At 34.9% G+C, this 17,287-nt stretch overlaps 1 protein-coding gene across 1 annotated transcript in view; it reads right to left on the bottom strand.

Moving 5' to 3' along the window:
* Positions 1-289: 289 nt before the first annotated feature.
* Positions 290-17,287, bottom strand: part of UFL1 (UFM1 specific ligase 1) — a 40,285-nt gene continuing 23,287 nt past the window's right edge. The window contains exons 12-19 of the mRNA XM_049771349.1: positions 11,994-12,110; positions 6,459-6,576; positions 5,339-5,502; positions 5,127-5,257; positions 3,066-3,146; positions 2,376-2,461; positions 1,269-1,449; positions 290-625 (exon numbers count right to left, since the gene is read on the bottom strand). Of these exons, the coding sequence (XP_049627306.1) occupies positions 407-625; positions 1,269-1,449; positions 2,376-2,461; positions 3,066-3,146; positions 5,127-5,257; positions 5,339-5,502; positions 6,459-6,576; positions 11,994-12,110 (1,097 nt within the window). The 3' untranslated portion in view covers positions 290-406. The remainder of the gene's footprint in view (positions 626-1,268; positions 1,450-2,375; positions 2,462-3,065; positions 3,147-5,126; positions 5,258-5,338; positions 5,503-6,458; positions 6,577-11,993; positions 12,111-17,287) is intronic.

Below are 17,287 nucleotides of genomic sequence, written 5' to 3'. Positions count from 1 at the left end.
AGCATTATCCACTGACTTAAAAATATAATACACGAACACAATTTTTCTTTACAAAAAACAAAATCACATAAGTTTCTGCTGTGTTAAACTTAGATCATTGAAAATTTAGTAAATGAGTTCTTTTCTACAGATGAAAGTATCATAAAATTTATTGAACATTCAGGAAGAAAATAATTCTAAAGTGTATAACTTTTGGAATGAAATGAAAAAATTCCATAAAGAATCTAATATATAAAAATTTACATTTTAAAAAATAAGATTTATGCTAAATATAATGCTATTTTTCAATAATGAATTCTGTGTAGGAGAGGTATCTATTAGGAGAATCAAAAGTTATAAACTCCTTATTTGTAACCTCTCATATTTTTGGGAAATATTTATATATGAAAAAGTCTAATAACAAAAATTACTCTTCTGTCACAGAGGATTTCCTGGATTTGAGGACAAGATCTTTAATGGATGAAGAAAGTTCTTGGAGTTCTTTACGACTATCACTGGTGACATCATATGGTTCTTTGTCTAATTCCTCATTTAGAAGATCATCTCCCTGCCCAGTCCTCTTATTCTGATTAACTAGCTGCTTTACAACCAAGCCTTGATATTTGACCAAAAGAGTATGCTGATCCTGTGGGGAGAAAAAAAAAAAAAAAGAGTAAAATTAATATATTTTAACTTTCTGTGTACAAAGCAAATCTCTTCAATAAATACATGCAAAATTATATGTAACTGCACTTTACACTATGCAACACTGGTTTTCATCTTTACAAAACAGGAAAAGAGAATCATACTGGGAAAGGTCTTTAGTTCATAAAAAATTTAGTTCATTTAGATAAAACATAATTTTAAGATAATTTTATATAAATTGTCCTAGATTCTGTCATCAAAGACACAGTGATATGGAAATTACAAGAAACCAAAGCTTTTTTGTTGAGGTGGCTGCAGAATATTTTCGGTAGCATATGATTTTTAATCTGTCTTTAAAGGACTGCACACACTGAAATGAAGTTGTATTCATTTCCAAAAGTCTAATTTTTAAATTTGGAATTTTTAAACTGAAAAGGATTTTCAATTTTTATAATAATCTCAGCATAATGAAAGAGTCTTTGAGTTATTTTACACTTTGAAAAATTCCTTAATTTACTGTTGTGATTATGGAAGCAGGAAAATAAAGTTAAGAATGTTTTGTGTTCTTAGTATTCACAATGATCTATGTATGTCTACTCAGAATCTAAGCTTTAAAAATTTCAAGTATATTAAAGAGGCAATACCTCTGGAATTTTTTTATTCAGAAAAGCAATGATCTGTGGGACACATCTTCCAGGTGCATGAAGCATGCTGTGGGTTGAGAACTGAAACAACAGTACTGATGTGAGGTGAAGAATCAGAGCAGGGTCTTCTGTGACCTTTAGTTGTTCAGCCAGTGCTTGTCGATGCTGGAATAGTATCTGCCTAACAAAAATAAAATCATACAAGTAAGTTTTGTATTGCATTGTATTCTTTGTTTGTTTTTGGGCCACCTCCGGTGACGCTCAGGTGTTACTCCTGGCTATGCTCTCAGAAACTGCTCCTGGCTTGGGGGACCATATAGGACGCCCGGGGATAGAACCACAGTCAGTCCTAGGTCAGCAGCATGCAAGGCAAACAACCTATCACTGCACCACCGCTCTGGCCCCTGTATTGTATTTTATTAAAGTTTTCACTAATGTAAACTCTAATTTTTCCCTTATATGTTCATTTTCATCACCTTAATTATAAAACCTAGTTCAATAAACATATGAATGTGCTACTTAAATATGAGCTTCACATACATATATGTCAAAATGGCATGAGTAAACTAATGTGCTAGAGAATGACGAAAAATCTATATAACAAAATATCAATATTTTAAACTTTTTTTTTTTGATTTTTGGACCACACCTGGTGACACTCAGGGGTTACTCCTGGCTCTGTGCTCAGAAATCGCTCCTGGCTTGGGGGACCATATAGGACACTGGGGGATCGAACAGCTGTTTGTCCTGGGTCAGCCGCTTGCAAAGCAAATGCCCTAGCACTGCGCCATAGTACCAGACTCCACAATATTTTAAACTTTGAATTAGTGACTAGATAGAATTGCACTGATTAAAAATTTCCTTTAAAAATAGTCTGAAGTCTAATAGTTCCCTGGATTGGTCAATAGGGTTAAGAAACTAGTTACCATAACAAATAAATCAAAGAGGAACATTCAATTACATTAAGACCATGATCATGCATGGAGGTATACAGCAATTTAGATTCAACCATTCTCTATGCATAACTCATAAAGTTGAGTTTAACTTCAGATATAAAACATTACAAATCTAAGAATTTGTTAACAATATAGACAGAATCAATGTTACCTTTCCCTTTTTTTGTCACCCCTTTTCATCATAATATCACAAGCTTCTGCTGCAGAATCCAGACAAGATAGAAAGTCTTCTATGCTCTGCAAGGTAGTTAATAACCATGATTTACTTTATACTGATTATCTTAGAAACAAAGCCATTTATGTCTTATGATTTTATAACCTGAATACATTTTTCTTTAAATATCCTTTAGTTATTAAATTAAAATCTTTGGGTTAGGACTAAGAGAAGAAAATGCTTCCATTTTGCTATTCCCTTTACTTCCTTAGAAGTAGCTAAGCACAGAATTTACTCAGATTTAAAATGATCTATAATAGGCAAGAGAGAAAGTATAGTGGGGTGGGTCCTTGCTTCACATGCAGCCAACCCAGGTTCAATTCTTGGCACCATGTATGGCACTCAAAGCCATTCCAGGAGTGATCTGAGCACAAAGCCAGAAATAAACACTACCAGGTGTGCTCCTCACCTCCCCGCCAAAAAAACCATTTTTTTTTTTCAGGGGAAATCCAGCTTTATCACAAGGCCTTAACCATCATGTGCATATTCCTCACATGGTCTCTAAGCTAAGTGGCCTCTCCAACCTGTCTCTGAACTTCCTGCTGGACTCTAATGCATCTCAAAAACCAAAATCTTTATAGCACCAAATCTAGTCCCAACATACAAATATGGTCAAATTTTACTTACCTTCTCATTCAGGGAACTGTGGAGTTTTGTGAGAGCTATTTTGGTTTCTTCAGACAATTTAGTTAAAATTTTTTTTCTCACCTAAAAGGGTGGAGAAGTATTTTGGTATTGTGTTTTTGAAATGTGGTATATATCTAAGACCAAACAAACAAGATCACTATTACAATACTGAGTGACATTTCACGGTTCTTAAAATTTTTTTTTTATCTCAAACTCATAACATTCAGTAAAAATATTTAAAATCAGAGAGCTAGCCAAACATCAATTTATCATCTCATTTAACTTTTTCATCTGTTCTGGAAATATAAAAATAAAAGAATAAAAAGGGGAAAGGGACAATAGAGAAGGGAAAGAAGAATAAAAGGGAGTATGTAACTATTTTGTGTGGAGAGAATGTGGGGGTTGAGGTCAAGGGGTTACTTTTCTTTCAGGTGAAAAGAATATTATTTTTAATTTATTTGTTCATTTATTTATTCATAAAGATTAAGGGCACCTACAAAACAGGCAACTGGGATCTGATCCCATGGATAGATGTTTTTTTCATGTTGCAAGGTATATATAAGCCTTTCAGCACTCCTCACTACATTGTTGTCTTTTGTTTTAGAGCCACCCCAGTGGTGTTTAGGGGTTACTTACTGTTGTGCACTCAGGAAATCCTCCTGGAAGTGCTTGGGGGACTGGGACTGGTATGGAATGTGCTGGACAGAACCTGGGTTAGCCACATGCTAGGCTAATACCCTACCCAGTGTATTATTTCTCCAGTCCCTGATATTTGTCTTGAAATTTGGTTGCAAGCTTGCTCTAAATATGATGGTTCTGTATGATAGAAAATTTCTGGAGATGATTTACTGTATTTTTACCTAAACAAGCAGTATCTAAACAGTTATGGCAAGACATTCTCTTCTTGCTGCATAAAACAATTCTTCTATGGTACTTAGAAATCTCACAATGCTAAATAATGCCCCAAACTCCAAACCAATGTCAAGTACTGAAAACAATAAAATCATGAGAGGCTAAAAGTTTAACTTGTTTTAACTTTAGAATATATTTCCTTTATTTTTAAATAAATTCTTTAATTGAATCACTGTGAGAAAGATACAAAATTGTTCATGATAGAATGTCAGTTTCCCGCAACCAATATCTTCCTGCCTCTAGTTTCTTGCCTGCCTCTGTTGTAGACATTCTTTCTCTCTCTTCTCTCTTCTGTTTTCTCTTTTAGACACAATATCATTGTGCAATATTGTTACTGAAGGCTTACCATGCATACTATTTTATTTCCTTTCAGTACCCAGTTCTTGACCTGAGTGATCATTTCTATTAGCACTGTCATAGTGGTCCCTTCTTGTTCTGTTTGTTCCTATTATTTATGGAAATAAATATGGTCCTCCATAGTCCTTGTCTCTATTGTCTTAGAGGTGAAAGGTTTAACTTGATGAGATATAGTATATAACTAGTTAGATAAAGACAATATTGTCTCCATGATTTTTAAACGACCAAATTCAACTGGAACTAAAAGTATGAAAAAGAAAAAGAAAGTGGAGTTGTCTTCAGGACAAATAATAGAACTCTTAGAAATAGATTTTTTTCCTCCAAATTATATAGATAGCTATAACTCCCAATAGTCTAAATGGGAATTATGATTCTATCTTCATTGCAAGAGAAAAGAAAAGAGCTTTCAAGTTAGTTCAAGGCAGAATTTTTGAATGTGAGTTAAAATTATTCTAAATATTGTGATCAATGATAATTAGTTAAGTGCTATGGTACCTAGATAAAAAGTTAAGAATTTATAACTCAGAAAAGGAACTGCAATATAACCAATAATTAGAAACATATTAATACTAATTCAAAATAATTATTTAACACTTATTAATTTTAATCAATAAATTTAATTAATAAAATATTTTAACACTGATTACCAATTATAGCAATTGTATATACTTTATAACATGCAATTTTCCTTAAGTTCTTTCTGTATTTTATTTTCCCTTTTGATTATATTAATTAAGAAAGAATAAAACATGTTCAGATTAAAATACAGAATTAAGAAAATGACCAACATACTTCACTTGTAATAGATGTAGGATCATCTACTGCCATCATTAAATCCGAAGCTAAGAAGTTGAAAATAATGTTAGTGATATCAGTACACACTGTTTTCAGCAAGTGCTTTGTAAGAGCAGCCTGTGTATCATCTGAAAAATAAAGGTAGTAAAATTAGTAAAATAAATGATCAAGGACAATGAAAAACAATAAAAAAGCAGTGTTAAGTGTACCTGTAAAAAACTTCATCCCTTTTTCAAATAACCTAATATTATTATACAGGTTTGAAACCTCTTCTTGTAAGTCCTTGATTGTACGTTTTCGGCCAGTTCCAGAGGCAGATGTTGAAGACATGAATACTGAACGTACCACCTCAAGATAAGCTTTATTAAGAGGTCTGTGTATAAGATAAATATATTTCAATCATTAAAGTGCTCTCAATTTATATAAATAAAAATTTACCTTTAAAAAATTAAAAAGCCAAAAAAGCCCAAAAGTTAATCTACTGAATACAACAATGATAAAAATGTCAATCTGAAGCTCTTTTAAGGTACTTGGAGATGAGCATACTATACATTTGTTCTTTATTCCTTTGAATAACTAAAAAAAAATTCTTAGTTTCTAAATTCTACAAAAGATAACATAAAAATAATTTATGCTCAACAACTCAAAATGAATTACTTTTGTAATTCATTAGGAACCATTTCATCTTCCTATGGAAGAAAGTTTATACTGGATTCACAAATAAAATGTACTTGCTTCAATTTGGGTAATTTCACTGTACAAGCTTTATTTCTAAATTCAAAGTGTTTGATACTTTGTGTTCCTAGAAATTCACATTTAGCTTGAAAAAAATGCTACTTGGTGATGGTCAAGATATAAATAATATTTCATACTTTTCATATAAAAACAAAATTTACGTAGGATCATTTATAAGGCAGGACCGCTAAAATGTATTCTTACAAGTACTTACTTTATTTTCTCTGTCAAAATATATTGCTTACTCTGTCAAATTCAGGTAGAAAAATTATCATTTTTTTCCCCCATTAGATTGAAATTTCCTTGCTATGAGGTCAGCAATGATTAGTGCTGGTCCTTTCCTTTCCAGGTAGAACTGTAAGTTCAATGAACCATCATACTCTGGTCCTTAATTTCACCTACTACTTTGCCTAAGCAGTTATGTATTTTTTGAATTGAACTATCTTTATTGGCAAACAAAATCTGGCATTTTGGTGGATAAATTCAATTTTAAGCATTAAAAACACCTAAGGTAAGTTTTTTGTGTCTTGGTAAAATTGTAACTAATAATTCAGTAAATATAAATCATAAAACAATATATGTTTTAATACTTGCTTTATCAAGTATTCGGCAAGTTCATAAAGAAACTCATCAGGAGCATCTTGTATGCGTCTTCTTAAAAAATCTTCAATCTCATCCTGAAACATAAAAGTGACCTCTGGTTTCTTTTTTCCTATAATAGAAATGAGCAGAGGGAAACAACAAAATCAAATAAGCCTCCTAGAAAAAAAGATTCATTAATAAATATACTTAAGAGTATAGAAATTATTCACTGTCTACCATAAAGACTGACAATAATTATTATTTCAACAAAAATGTCTGTCAAATAGTAATTCATAAAAATCATTTTAAATATTGGCTACAAAGTGGGTTAATAATATTCTGAATTTTCTGGATTTTGTTTTTGGGGTGGAGTGCTGCAAGCGGCTTCTGTCTCGCAGCGCCATTGGGATTTCAATGAATCCATTTCAGGGAGAGTGGGTTGCTCAGGCCGGCGTACGGAAAAATATTGAAAAAAAAAATGACCATACAGAGTATGGGAACCTGCGTCTTCAATAGATGTGAGGCAACTTTTATCTCCAGGCTGCGAGTATATAAAGGGTAAAGGGACAGTCATATCATGAAAGGAATGCCCATTCTTTTTAAAGTACAGAAACTATCAATGTACATTTTTTGACTCTCAAACAAATACAACACATGGCTTTGGGTGGTTTGTAATCTTGGAATGGAATAGAGTTCAGTTAGGAGCCAGAGGATAAAAGGAAGGCTAATTTCTTACATATCAAAGTGGTTCCTGGCTCCAGGTGTCATTACTGATGTAAATCAAGAGATTGCAAGAAGCCTGGTTTCCTAATAACAAATATCCTTAACCTCAGGCAGTGGTCAGCAACCAGCGGCTAGCGAGCCACATGTGGCTCTTTATACTTTTAATTTGGCTTTCTGTGTGCCGGGAGGCCGCTCCAGGAGTCAGGACTCTGCTCCTAGCCTCTGTCAGTGCGCGCCCTGTGTGGCTCTCAAAATAAATTTCAATCGTAGTTTTGGTGAGATTTGGCTCAGTTGAAAAAAAAGGTTGCCGACCACTGATAAAGGAATAGTTTTCTAGCTAGGGGCTAAAACCAACTTCCCATGGCCTGGTTATAGAAAGAAATAAAACTATATGAAAGGAGTGTTCTAATTAGAAAGGAGGTTCTTATGATAAAAGATGAAAGACTTATTTAGGTAAAAATTTGCAGCTGGCAGAATAGCAAAAGCAAGAAAGCCATAAAACTGTTTACCACCTGGAAGCTGAAGCAGTTGCAAGTAGCTGGCTTGACTTGTCTTTGAGTTGCAAATTTACTTTGCCAGAAGGGAACTTTTGCAGCTTTTTGGTACTGAAAATTTCCCTGAGCATACATAGACTGAGGCAGAATTTTGGCCTGTAGTTTTGCAAAGGGGACAGAGCCAGATGATATGAACAGATTTTTAATGTCACCACCATGTCATGGGTTACAGAAATATTGCCAGTAATCCACACAGGGGGTATGATTAACACCCACCAACGGGCCTGCTACCTAAAATATTTCTTGGGCAAAATATCAGCTCACCGCACCAAGAAAGTCAATAGACACATCTGGTGGGCTTGCTTCCTCTATAATGGAGACATCTTAGCTGCGTGGCGTGACAATGGAGCTACACTCAGCCATGTTCATCACTTAATCCTGCCCTGTTCTGGGTCAATGATCACTACTGGTAGTACTCAGGAGGGACCACATGGGGTGCCAGGGATTGAACCCTGACTGGCTACATGCAACACAAAGAGCTGACCTATTATACCATCTCTCCATTCCCAATTTTCTAACTTTAATAAAATATGAAGATTTTCTGTGAGTCATCTAAACATAAAAGTGATTCTAGCTGGAGCAATAACACAGTGGGGAGGACTTAGGCCTTGCACGCAGCCAACCGAGGTTCTATTCCCAGCATCCCATATGGTACCCCTGAGTCTGCCAAGTGCAGAGCCAGGAATAATCGCAATGACAGGTATGGCCCCAAAACAAACAAACAAACAAACAAACAAAAAAGAGTGATTCTATACCTGATCTAGCTTAAAAGATACAAATATTTGGAACTCAAAATCAATTAAATGATAGAAAAAAGATATCTTCCAGGAAAATATAACTTCTTTGTACACAAAGTACATATATTAGAATTTCTTTCTTTATAAAAAATGAACAATTACTAAAAATGAAATCTTCCTTGCAATGTATACAAAATTTTCAGGGAAAGTCTTTATAGTTATGTGAACCATTTACTGGTAAGTTACCATATTAACTTAACATTTTTCTTTTTGGAAAGCTACTAATAGAAAAACAAACAAAAACCAATCCTCATAATACTCACACAAAGAAAACCTCTATGCAGCTACTGAAGTGATTTGTAAATTATGACAAGGCCAAGCTACTCACTTGGAAAAGTATGGGCTGCAGAAAAGGAAAGCTAAAGTGATGCGTTACTAACCATTAAAGTACAAAAATGATTTTTTGTTTTGTTTTGTTTTTGGTGACAGGGGTTTACTCCTAGCTCAGAAATTGTTCCTGGCTTGGGGGACCTGGTTCAAACCCAGGTCCGTCTTGGGTCAGTTGCGTGCAAGATAAATGCTGCGTTATCGTTCTGGTCCCCAAAAGTGATTTTTTCCAACTAGCTTACATTATTAACTCTAAAAGTGGCGTCTTAAAAATATTTCAAGACAATTATTTTTACAATGGATCAAGATATAAACAGTGGAGTTCAGTTTTCAAATAGGTATGTATTATATTTTCTGATGTTTTCTATCAAATATGATGGGTTCTCCAAGCATTTTACAAGTTACTAAAGTATAATTTCTTCTATAACCTTTTAACACAAATTGATTCTCCATTTTAACTGATAATTTATCCCTCACTTTAGAAATGACAACACAATCTTTTTCAAAAGGTTTTCATTTTTTAAAAGTATAATAATTTTACTACTTCTATGTTCCTCTTCAAAACCTGTCCATAATCTACATACAAAAAGAATTGTGCTTCATTTAGAAACTAGTTAAGGTTATGAATACTAGAAAACTATTTAAGTGCCCCTTTATTCTCACCCTTATGTACATCTTCAGAATATGGAAATACATTAATCAATAAAAAACTAAACTCACGAGTACTCAGGAGTTACTCCTGGCAGGCATGGGGGACCATACAGGATGCTGGGATTCAAACCACTGTCCATCCTGAATTGGCTGCATGCAAGGTAAATGCCCTACTGCTGTGCTATCTCTCTGGCTCTGGTACTTGGTTTTATCACAAGTGTAAGAAGGCACTTAAAGAGAAGCCAACCATGTGGCCTTTACAAAATGTTCGAAACCCAGGACCCCAACAACAAGCAGCCATGTGGACCCAGCTTGGAGTACCAAAGAGGGACTTTGTTGGTTTGATGCTTCAGCCTCTTCCTTGGAAAGACCAGCTTTCCAAGTTAGCAGCCTAGAACCCAACACTAAAGTCCTAGCATGGAAACATGAAACTGCCTGCTGCCATTTTGGAACTAAATTACTAAACATTCTTACACCTAGCAGAACCAAATTGTCCTTTATGGTACTTATTAAAGATATTTAAACCTTAAAAAAAAAACAACAACCCACTAAACTCACAAGTTATTCTTATCATTTAAAAGAAAAGTAGAACTAGTAATACTTTCCAATAATTAAAAACTTTAAAAATTACTGCATTATGCATGTCAAAAACAGTAGCTATTATTAGCTTTCTTGGATTACTTTACAGAAGTGATTTCAAATGATGGACTGCTGCTTGTCTATAGGTAGAAATGTCTGCAAACCACTGTTCTAAAAATGTATCTTAAGCAATTATGCTATTACAAGCAGTAGCTCCTTAATAGCTGTTATGCATACAACATATCTCAAACTAGCAATTCAAATATTTTCTACTAGCTAGAGGAAAGGGAAAAGCTAGCTTAGTTTCATTAAGTCAACTTTTTTCAAGAATAAAGATAAATATACCTAATTTTCTTCCTTATAAAAGTAATTAGCCAATTGGATATCTCCATAAGAATCAAATATTCATATAACTGTCTCCTACTTAAGTCTTCAAAAATCTACTTTATATAAAAGATTTTGCTTCATAATGCAAGGGGAACCATACAAAATGAGGCAAGTTGAAACTGCAAAGTATTCTTTTTTTTTTTTTTTTGTGGTTTTTGGGTCACACCCGGCAGTGCTCAGGGGTTACTCCTGGCTCCATGCTCAGAAATTGCTCCTGGCAGGCACGGGGGACCATATGGGACGCTGGGATTCGAACCGATGACCTCTTGCATGAAAGGCAAACGCCTTACCTCCATGCTATCTCTCCAGCCCCGAAACTGCAAAGTATTCTTAATCATCATATAGAAACAACAAAATTATCTCCTAACCTTTATAAAAGTTTGCAAAAACATTAATGACTCTTATTTTAGGTCCAGGTACGTTATAAGTTAGCACATCAAAAACTCTAAAAAATAAAAAATAAAAAAGTCTTAATTCTTTGTAAAAAATGTATCAATATAGTTAAACTGTACTTGTCCTCTTCTCTGTACCATAAAATTATAAAACAGAGTAAGCATCTTTTATAATCCTTGGCAAATTGTAATATTTCCTTTGTAACTTTGAATCAGTTTCCAATGTTGCCTTTTAACATACCAGAATTCTTTAATGTGAAGTTCTATGCAAACTCTCCTCCACTAAAAAACTTTCATTTGGGGCCGGTGAGGTGACGCTAGAGGTAAGGTGTCTGCCTTGCAAGTGCTAGCCAAGGAAGGACCGCGGTTCGATCCCCCGGCGTCCCATATGGTCCCCCCAAGCCAGGGGCAATTTCTGAGCACTTAGCCAGGAGTAACCCCTGAACATCAAACGGGTGTGGCCCAAAAAAACAAAAAACAAAACAAAACTTTCATTTATTTTTGTTCAAGTGCTGTCCCTCTTTATATAGAAAGCCTTTACTAGTTCAGAGTATTCTTTAACAGTGGCAAACTTTCCAACGTAAGTTTTATTTTCTGTAACACCATTTATTACTACGTCATGTTTTATTTGCCAGTTATTATTTCTCACAATTTTGCTGCCTCTTCCATCTTTGTTGGCCAATTCTGTTTTTTGATGATCTATTTTGATAAAATGTCACACTGATTTATCACCGGGAAACAGATAACACAGCTTCGTACCTTGTCAGTGAAATAAAGTAACCAGCAGATGTACAATATATAATGTGAAAATATAAAGACCACAATCAATCAATGACACACTGTAAAAGAAAGAGATCCGATTGGCATGGACCATGATGTACACTGTACACATGTTAATTATATGCCAATTTGTGAAGTTTTCACTAAAGTTGACATTTGAAACAATTTCTGAAAATATATCCAAAAATAGAACTGTTACTGGGAGACTATCATTTAGCTACTTATGGCAATAGAAATTTGTGACCACTAAAACTTTGTACACCAACTTCTTAGCACATACGTATGATAGTTTGAATCTTTTTAAATAAGGTGAAAAAAATTATGCAATACAAAGAAGGCATGAAATAAAGTACATACCAGTGTGAGATGACTCATCACCACTATCATCATCTTTTCTTCCTTTTTTCTTGTTTTTTCTTATTTTATACTCTCTGGCATTGCTACCACTTCCTCCTCTTACACTTCCACTGCCCTCTGGTGGAAACATAAAATTAGCAATCTGAGTAAACTATTATTGTTTTAAAATGACTATATATTATGATTTTAACTTTACAATAGAAAAAATACATATCAATAATTAAATAAAATTTTAACCACTTTTTTTAACATAACTTTATTAAAATAATTATTTTTCAAATTCAATAAAAATGTAGCTAGTATTTCTCTTAAATTTGAACAATTCAATAGCATACATACTCAAATGCAGTACCTCTATTTATAATGTCATTTCTTTTCTACAGTTCTAACTTACTCTTGGTTGAACTCATTCTTTTGCTTCTTTTTCTCTCTTTCCTAAAAGAAATGCGTTCTCATTCACTCATTTTTATTAATACAGCCTCTTTCATACCTCCTATTATAATACTTCATAAGCTTATTCCTCCTACTGCCTTGTAAGCTGAAAGATTATTCTCACTCTCAAACTCACTGTTACTCCCAACCAGTTAAAAGAACTCTTGAGAGAAAGGGGCATGTGTCCTAATTATTTGTTTCCTGGGGCTGAATCAATAATCAACAACACTTAAGGGTCTCAGAAAATGTTGATCATGAATATTAAATTTGTTTAAATTTACATATATTATTATTAACCAACTAGCTAAATAAAGGCACACAAATGCAAACATAAACAAATGCAACAATTGTAAATGAAAGTAAAAGGTATTGAAGCTTTATTTCTGCTACTGGGTATTTCCAATTAAAATAACTATTCAACAAAAAAATCTATTCAACAAAATAGAATACTTATCTATTGAAACCATATTTCTTCAACTTTTTCATTAAAACTATGGATTAGCAAGATATATATTCTAAGTAGAATTCCTTCAGTATTATACGAGTTCTATTAAAAGTGCTATTCATATATTTTTCCTTATCTTTATAATAGAAAAACAATTTTAAAAGCACAAGATAAAATAAAATAAATGTACTTTTTTTTTTGTTTGTTTTTTGGGACACACTTGGTAGCCCTCAGGGGTTACTCCTGGCTCTACGCTCAGAAATTGCTCCTGGCATGCTCGGGGGACCATATGAGATGCTGGGATTCAAACCACTGCCCATCTGGATTGGCTGCGTGTATGGCAAACACCCTACTGTGCTATTGCTCCAGCCCCAATCTATTGTAATAATTTACTAGAAGAATAGGAATTATAAACTTGAGTCTATAAAAATATTTTGAGGAACAAAAAAAAAATCTAAAGAAATAAGTCTATTTCTTTACAAAAAATAAATCTTAACAATCCATGGTAAATATAACTAAATTTACTGATAAAATATGTAGAATAAATTGAGTTTCCCACTAATAAAATTATTCCTAGAATAATTTTTCACATGAAAATGTTACATCAAAAATGTCATTAAAAAAATACAAGGGGCCTGCGAGGTGGCTCTAGAGGTAAGGTGTCTTCCATGCAAGCGCTAGCCAAGGAAAGACCATGGTTCGATCCCCCAGCGTTTATATGGTCCCCCAAGCCAGGGGCAATTTCTGAGCGCTTAGCCAGGAGTAACCCCTGAGCATCAAATGGCTGTGGCTGAAAAACCAAAAAAAACCCAAAACAAAACAACAACAAAAAGTTATTAGGATACCAATAGTATTTTGGATAATTCCTAAAGACTATAAATTAAAAAATAAAATTTTCAAGGGAATTCCATGCCTTTAATACATTTATAAAAAAACCTAAAATAAGTAATGGTAAGCTTTTAGTGGTAGGAAAATAGTAATTTTTGTTTGTTTGTTTTTTTGTTTTTTGGGTCACACCCAGCAGCACTCGGGTTACTCGTGGCTCCACGCTCAGAAATCGCTCCTGGTAGGCTCGGGGGATGCCAGGATTCCAACCAATGACCTTCTGCATGAAAGGCAAATGCCTTATCTCTCCAGCCCCGAGAAATAATAATTTAAATGAACAAAGTTCTCAAATTAAAAAAAATGTACATTGATAAATGTAACGCAAGAAAACAAACAAACAAAAAACACAAAAATTGGAAAAAAGATAGTATGTATAGAAGGTGCTTAATTTCTGGGTAGTTAGGGAGACCACTTTAAAAATTGCTATTTAGATTTCATCCTGTGTGTGGCTCATTTGCGGATGGCCCACCTTCCCATGAGCCTTCGTGGAGGTGAGTCGAAACGCCCATAAAAGGGGAGCCACTGAACTATGCTGGATCTCAGATGCCAGCACCCCTATCTGCCTCTCTTTTGTGCTGTGCTGCATTTTCGGCCTGATTTCATCCTGTGTGTGGCTCACATGCTGATGGCCCACCTTCCTGTGAGCCTTCCATGAAGGTGAGTCGACACGCCCAGAAAGGGAGGAGCCACTGAACTCTGCTGGATTTCAGATGCCAGCACCCCTATCTGCCTCTCTTCTGTGCTGTGCTGTATTTTCGGCCTGATTTCATCCTGTGTGTGGCTCATCTGCGGACAGCCCGCCTTCCCGTGAGCCTTCCTTGGAGGTGAGTCGACACGCCCAGAAAGGGAGGAGCCAGAGGAGCACGGCCTCTCCGCTTCATTTGCGACCATGCACATCGTTTAACCAATGAATACAACCACAACACGTAGAAAAACCCACAATACAACTGTGACAATGGGGAAACAACACAGGACAGAGCCAGACATAGAGAATGACAATGGTAACTCTGATGACTTGAACATGACCAACCAACTAGTCAGTCTCTCAGATAAGGAATTTAGAGTCACAATATGGAAGATGTTCAAAGTACTCAAGCAAAGTATAGAAGAGAACACTAATAAGAATCAAGAGAATATGAAGATAGAAATCAGAAAACTCCGAACTGAAATTTCAGGTCAAATAACAGATCTGAAAAACTCAGTAGATGAATTGAAGAAAAACATGGTTGAGCTTTCCCATGGGTTAACAGCAGCTGAGGATAGAATTAGTACACTGGAAGATGAGATGAATAACAATTCCATACAGCAGAAGAAATTGGAAAAAAGCCTCAAAGCAAATGATCAAACAATGGAAAAATTACTCAAAGAATGGGAACAGATGAAAATAGAAGTCTATGATAAGTTCAACATAAACAACTTAAGAATCATTGGAGTCCCAGAGACCCAGGAAGAAAATCTCCAGGAAGAATCAACAGTCAAGAACATCATTAAAGAGACACTACATTAAAGAGAGCTAATGAATACATGCGATCAAATCCTGCATGCCCGAAGAGTACCAACTAACAGAGACCCAAGAAAAAACACCCCAAGACACATCCTAGTCACAATGACAAATCCCACAGATAGAGACAGAATTCTGAAAGCAGCAAGATCGAAAAGAGAAATTACATTCAAGGGAATATCCTTGAGATTTACTGCAGGCCTGTCACCGGAAACACTAAAGGCCAGAAGACAGTGGTGGGACATAGTGACAAAACTCAATGAAATAAATGCTTCGCCTAGAATACTGCACCCAGCAAAACTCACTTTCAAGTTTGAAGGAACAATACATGGTTTTACAGACAAACAACAGCTCAGAAACTTTACAGACTCAAAACCATTCTTAAAAGAAAAACTAAATGGCCTACTTTAAGACAAGACTGACCAACAGACACATCAAACTTCAATATAAATATGGCACTAACTCCCAGGACAATTTTTCTCTCAATGTCAATGGATTAAATGTACCAGTTAAGAGACACAGTGGCTAAATGGATCAAAAACCTCAATCCAACCCTCTGCTGCCTACAAGAAACACACCTGAATAGTCAAAACAAATATATACTCAAAATAAAAGGCTGGAAGAAAATCATCCAAGCAAACAACACCCATAAAAAAGCTGGAGTGGCCATACTAATATCAGATGATGCAAACTTTATACTTAGGAAGTTGTAAGCGACAAAGATGGACATTTTGTATTAATCAAGGGATACGTACAGCAGGAAGAAATCACTCTCCTAAATATATATGCACCGAATGAGGGGCCAGCAAAATATTTAATAAAATTGTTGACAAATCTGAAAAATAATATCAATAACAACATAAAAATAGTGGGAGACCTCAACACGGCATTGTCAACACTTGACAGGTCAACCAGACTGAAAACCAACAAGAATATACTAGACCTGAACAGAGAAATGGAAGAAAGAGGCCTAGTAGATATATACAGGACACTCCACCCCCAGAAGCCTGGATACACATTTTTCTCTAATGTACATGGGACATTCTCCAGGACAGACTACATGCTAGCACATAAAACATACCTCCATAATATCAAGAGGATAGAAATTTTTCAGGCTACCTTTGCTGACCACAAAGCCCTGAAATTATATGTGAATTACAAAGGGACACAGAACAAAAACTTTAATACCTGGAAGTTAAACAGCCTAATACTGAATAACCAGTGGGTCCAAGATGAAATCAAAGAGGAAATCAAAATCTTCCTGAAAAAAAATGACAATGGAGACACAAACTATCAGAACCTATGGGGCACAGCAAAAGCAGTACTAAGAGGAAAATTTATAGATTTGCAAGCACACATCAGGAAAGAAGAAGGGGCATACCTGAATAGCTTAATGATGCAGCTCATAGAATTAGAAAGTGCTCAACAAAAGGACCCAAAAATAGGGAGGCAGAAGGAAATAACAAAGCTGAGAGCAGAAATCAATGAAGTGGAAACCCGAAAAACAATCTAAAAGATCAACAGAAGCAGATGTTGGTTCTTTGAAAAAATAAACAAGATTGGCAAAACTAACAAAGAAAGAAAGAAAGAGAGAGAAACTTGATAACTTGTATTAGGAATGAAAAAGGAGAGATCACTACTGATATGGTAGAGATTCAAAGGGTAATCAGAAACTACTTTGAGAAACTCTATGCCACTAAAAATGGAAACCTGGAAGAAATGGATAAATTCTTGGACTCTTAAAATCTTCCACAGTTGAAGGAAGAGGATGTAGCATATCTAAAGACACCCATCACTATTAGGAAATTAAGACAGTAATCAAATGTCTGCCCAAAAACAAAAGCCCAGGCCCAGATAGATTTACTAATGAATTCTTTCAAACCTTTCAAGAGGAACTACTACCAATCCTGGCAAGACTCTTCCATGAAATCGAAAAAACAGGAAAACTTCCAAATAGCTTTTATGAAGCCAACATCACCTTGATACCTAAACCAGACAGATGCTACGAAAAAAGAAAATTACAGACCAATA

This window comes from Suncus etruscus, chromosome 4 (genome assembly GCF_024139225.1).
Source record: "Suncus etruscus isolate mSunEtr1 chromosome 4, mSunEtr1.pri.cur, whole genome shotgun sequence".
Taxonomy (NCBI): Eukaryota; Metazoa; Chordata; class Mammalia; order Eulipotyphla; family Soricidae; genus Suncus; species Suncus etruscus.
Note: the sequence above shows the minus strand (reverse complement) of the source record. Positions and strands in the feature narration are given on the sequence as shown.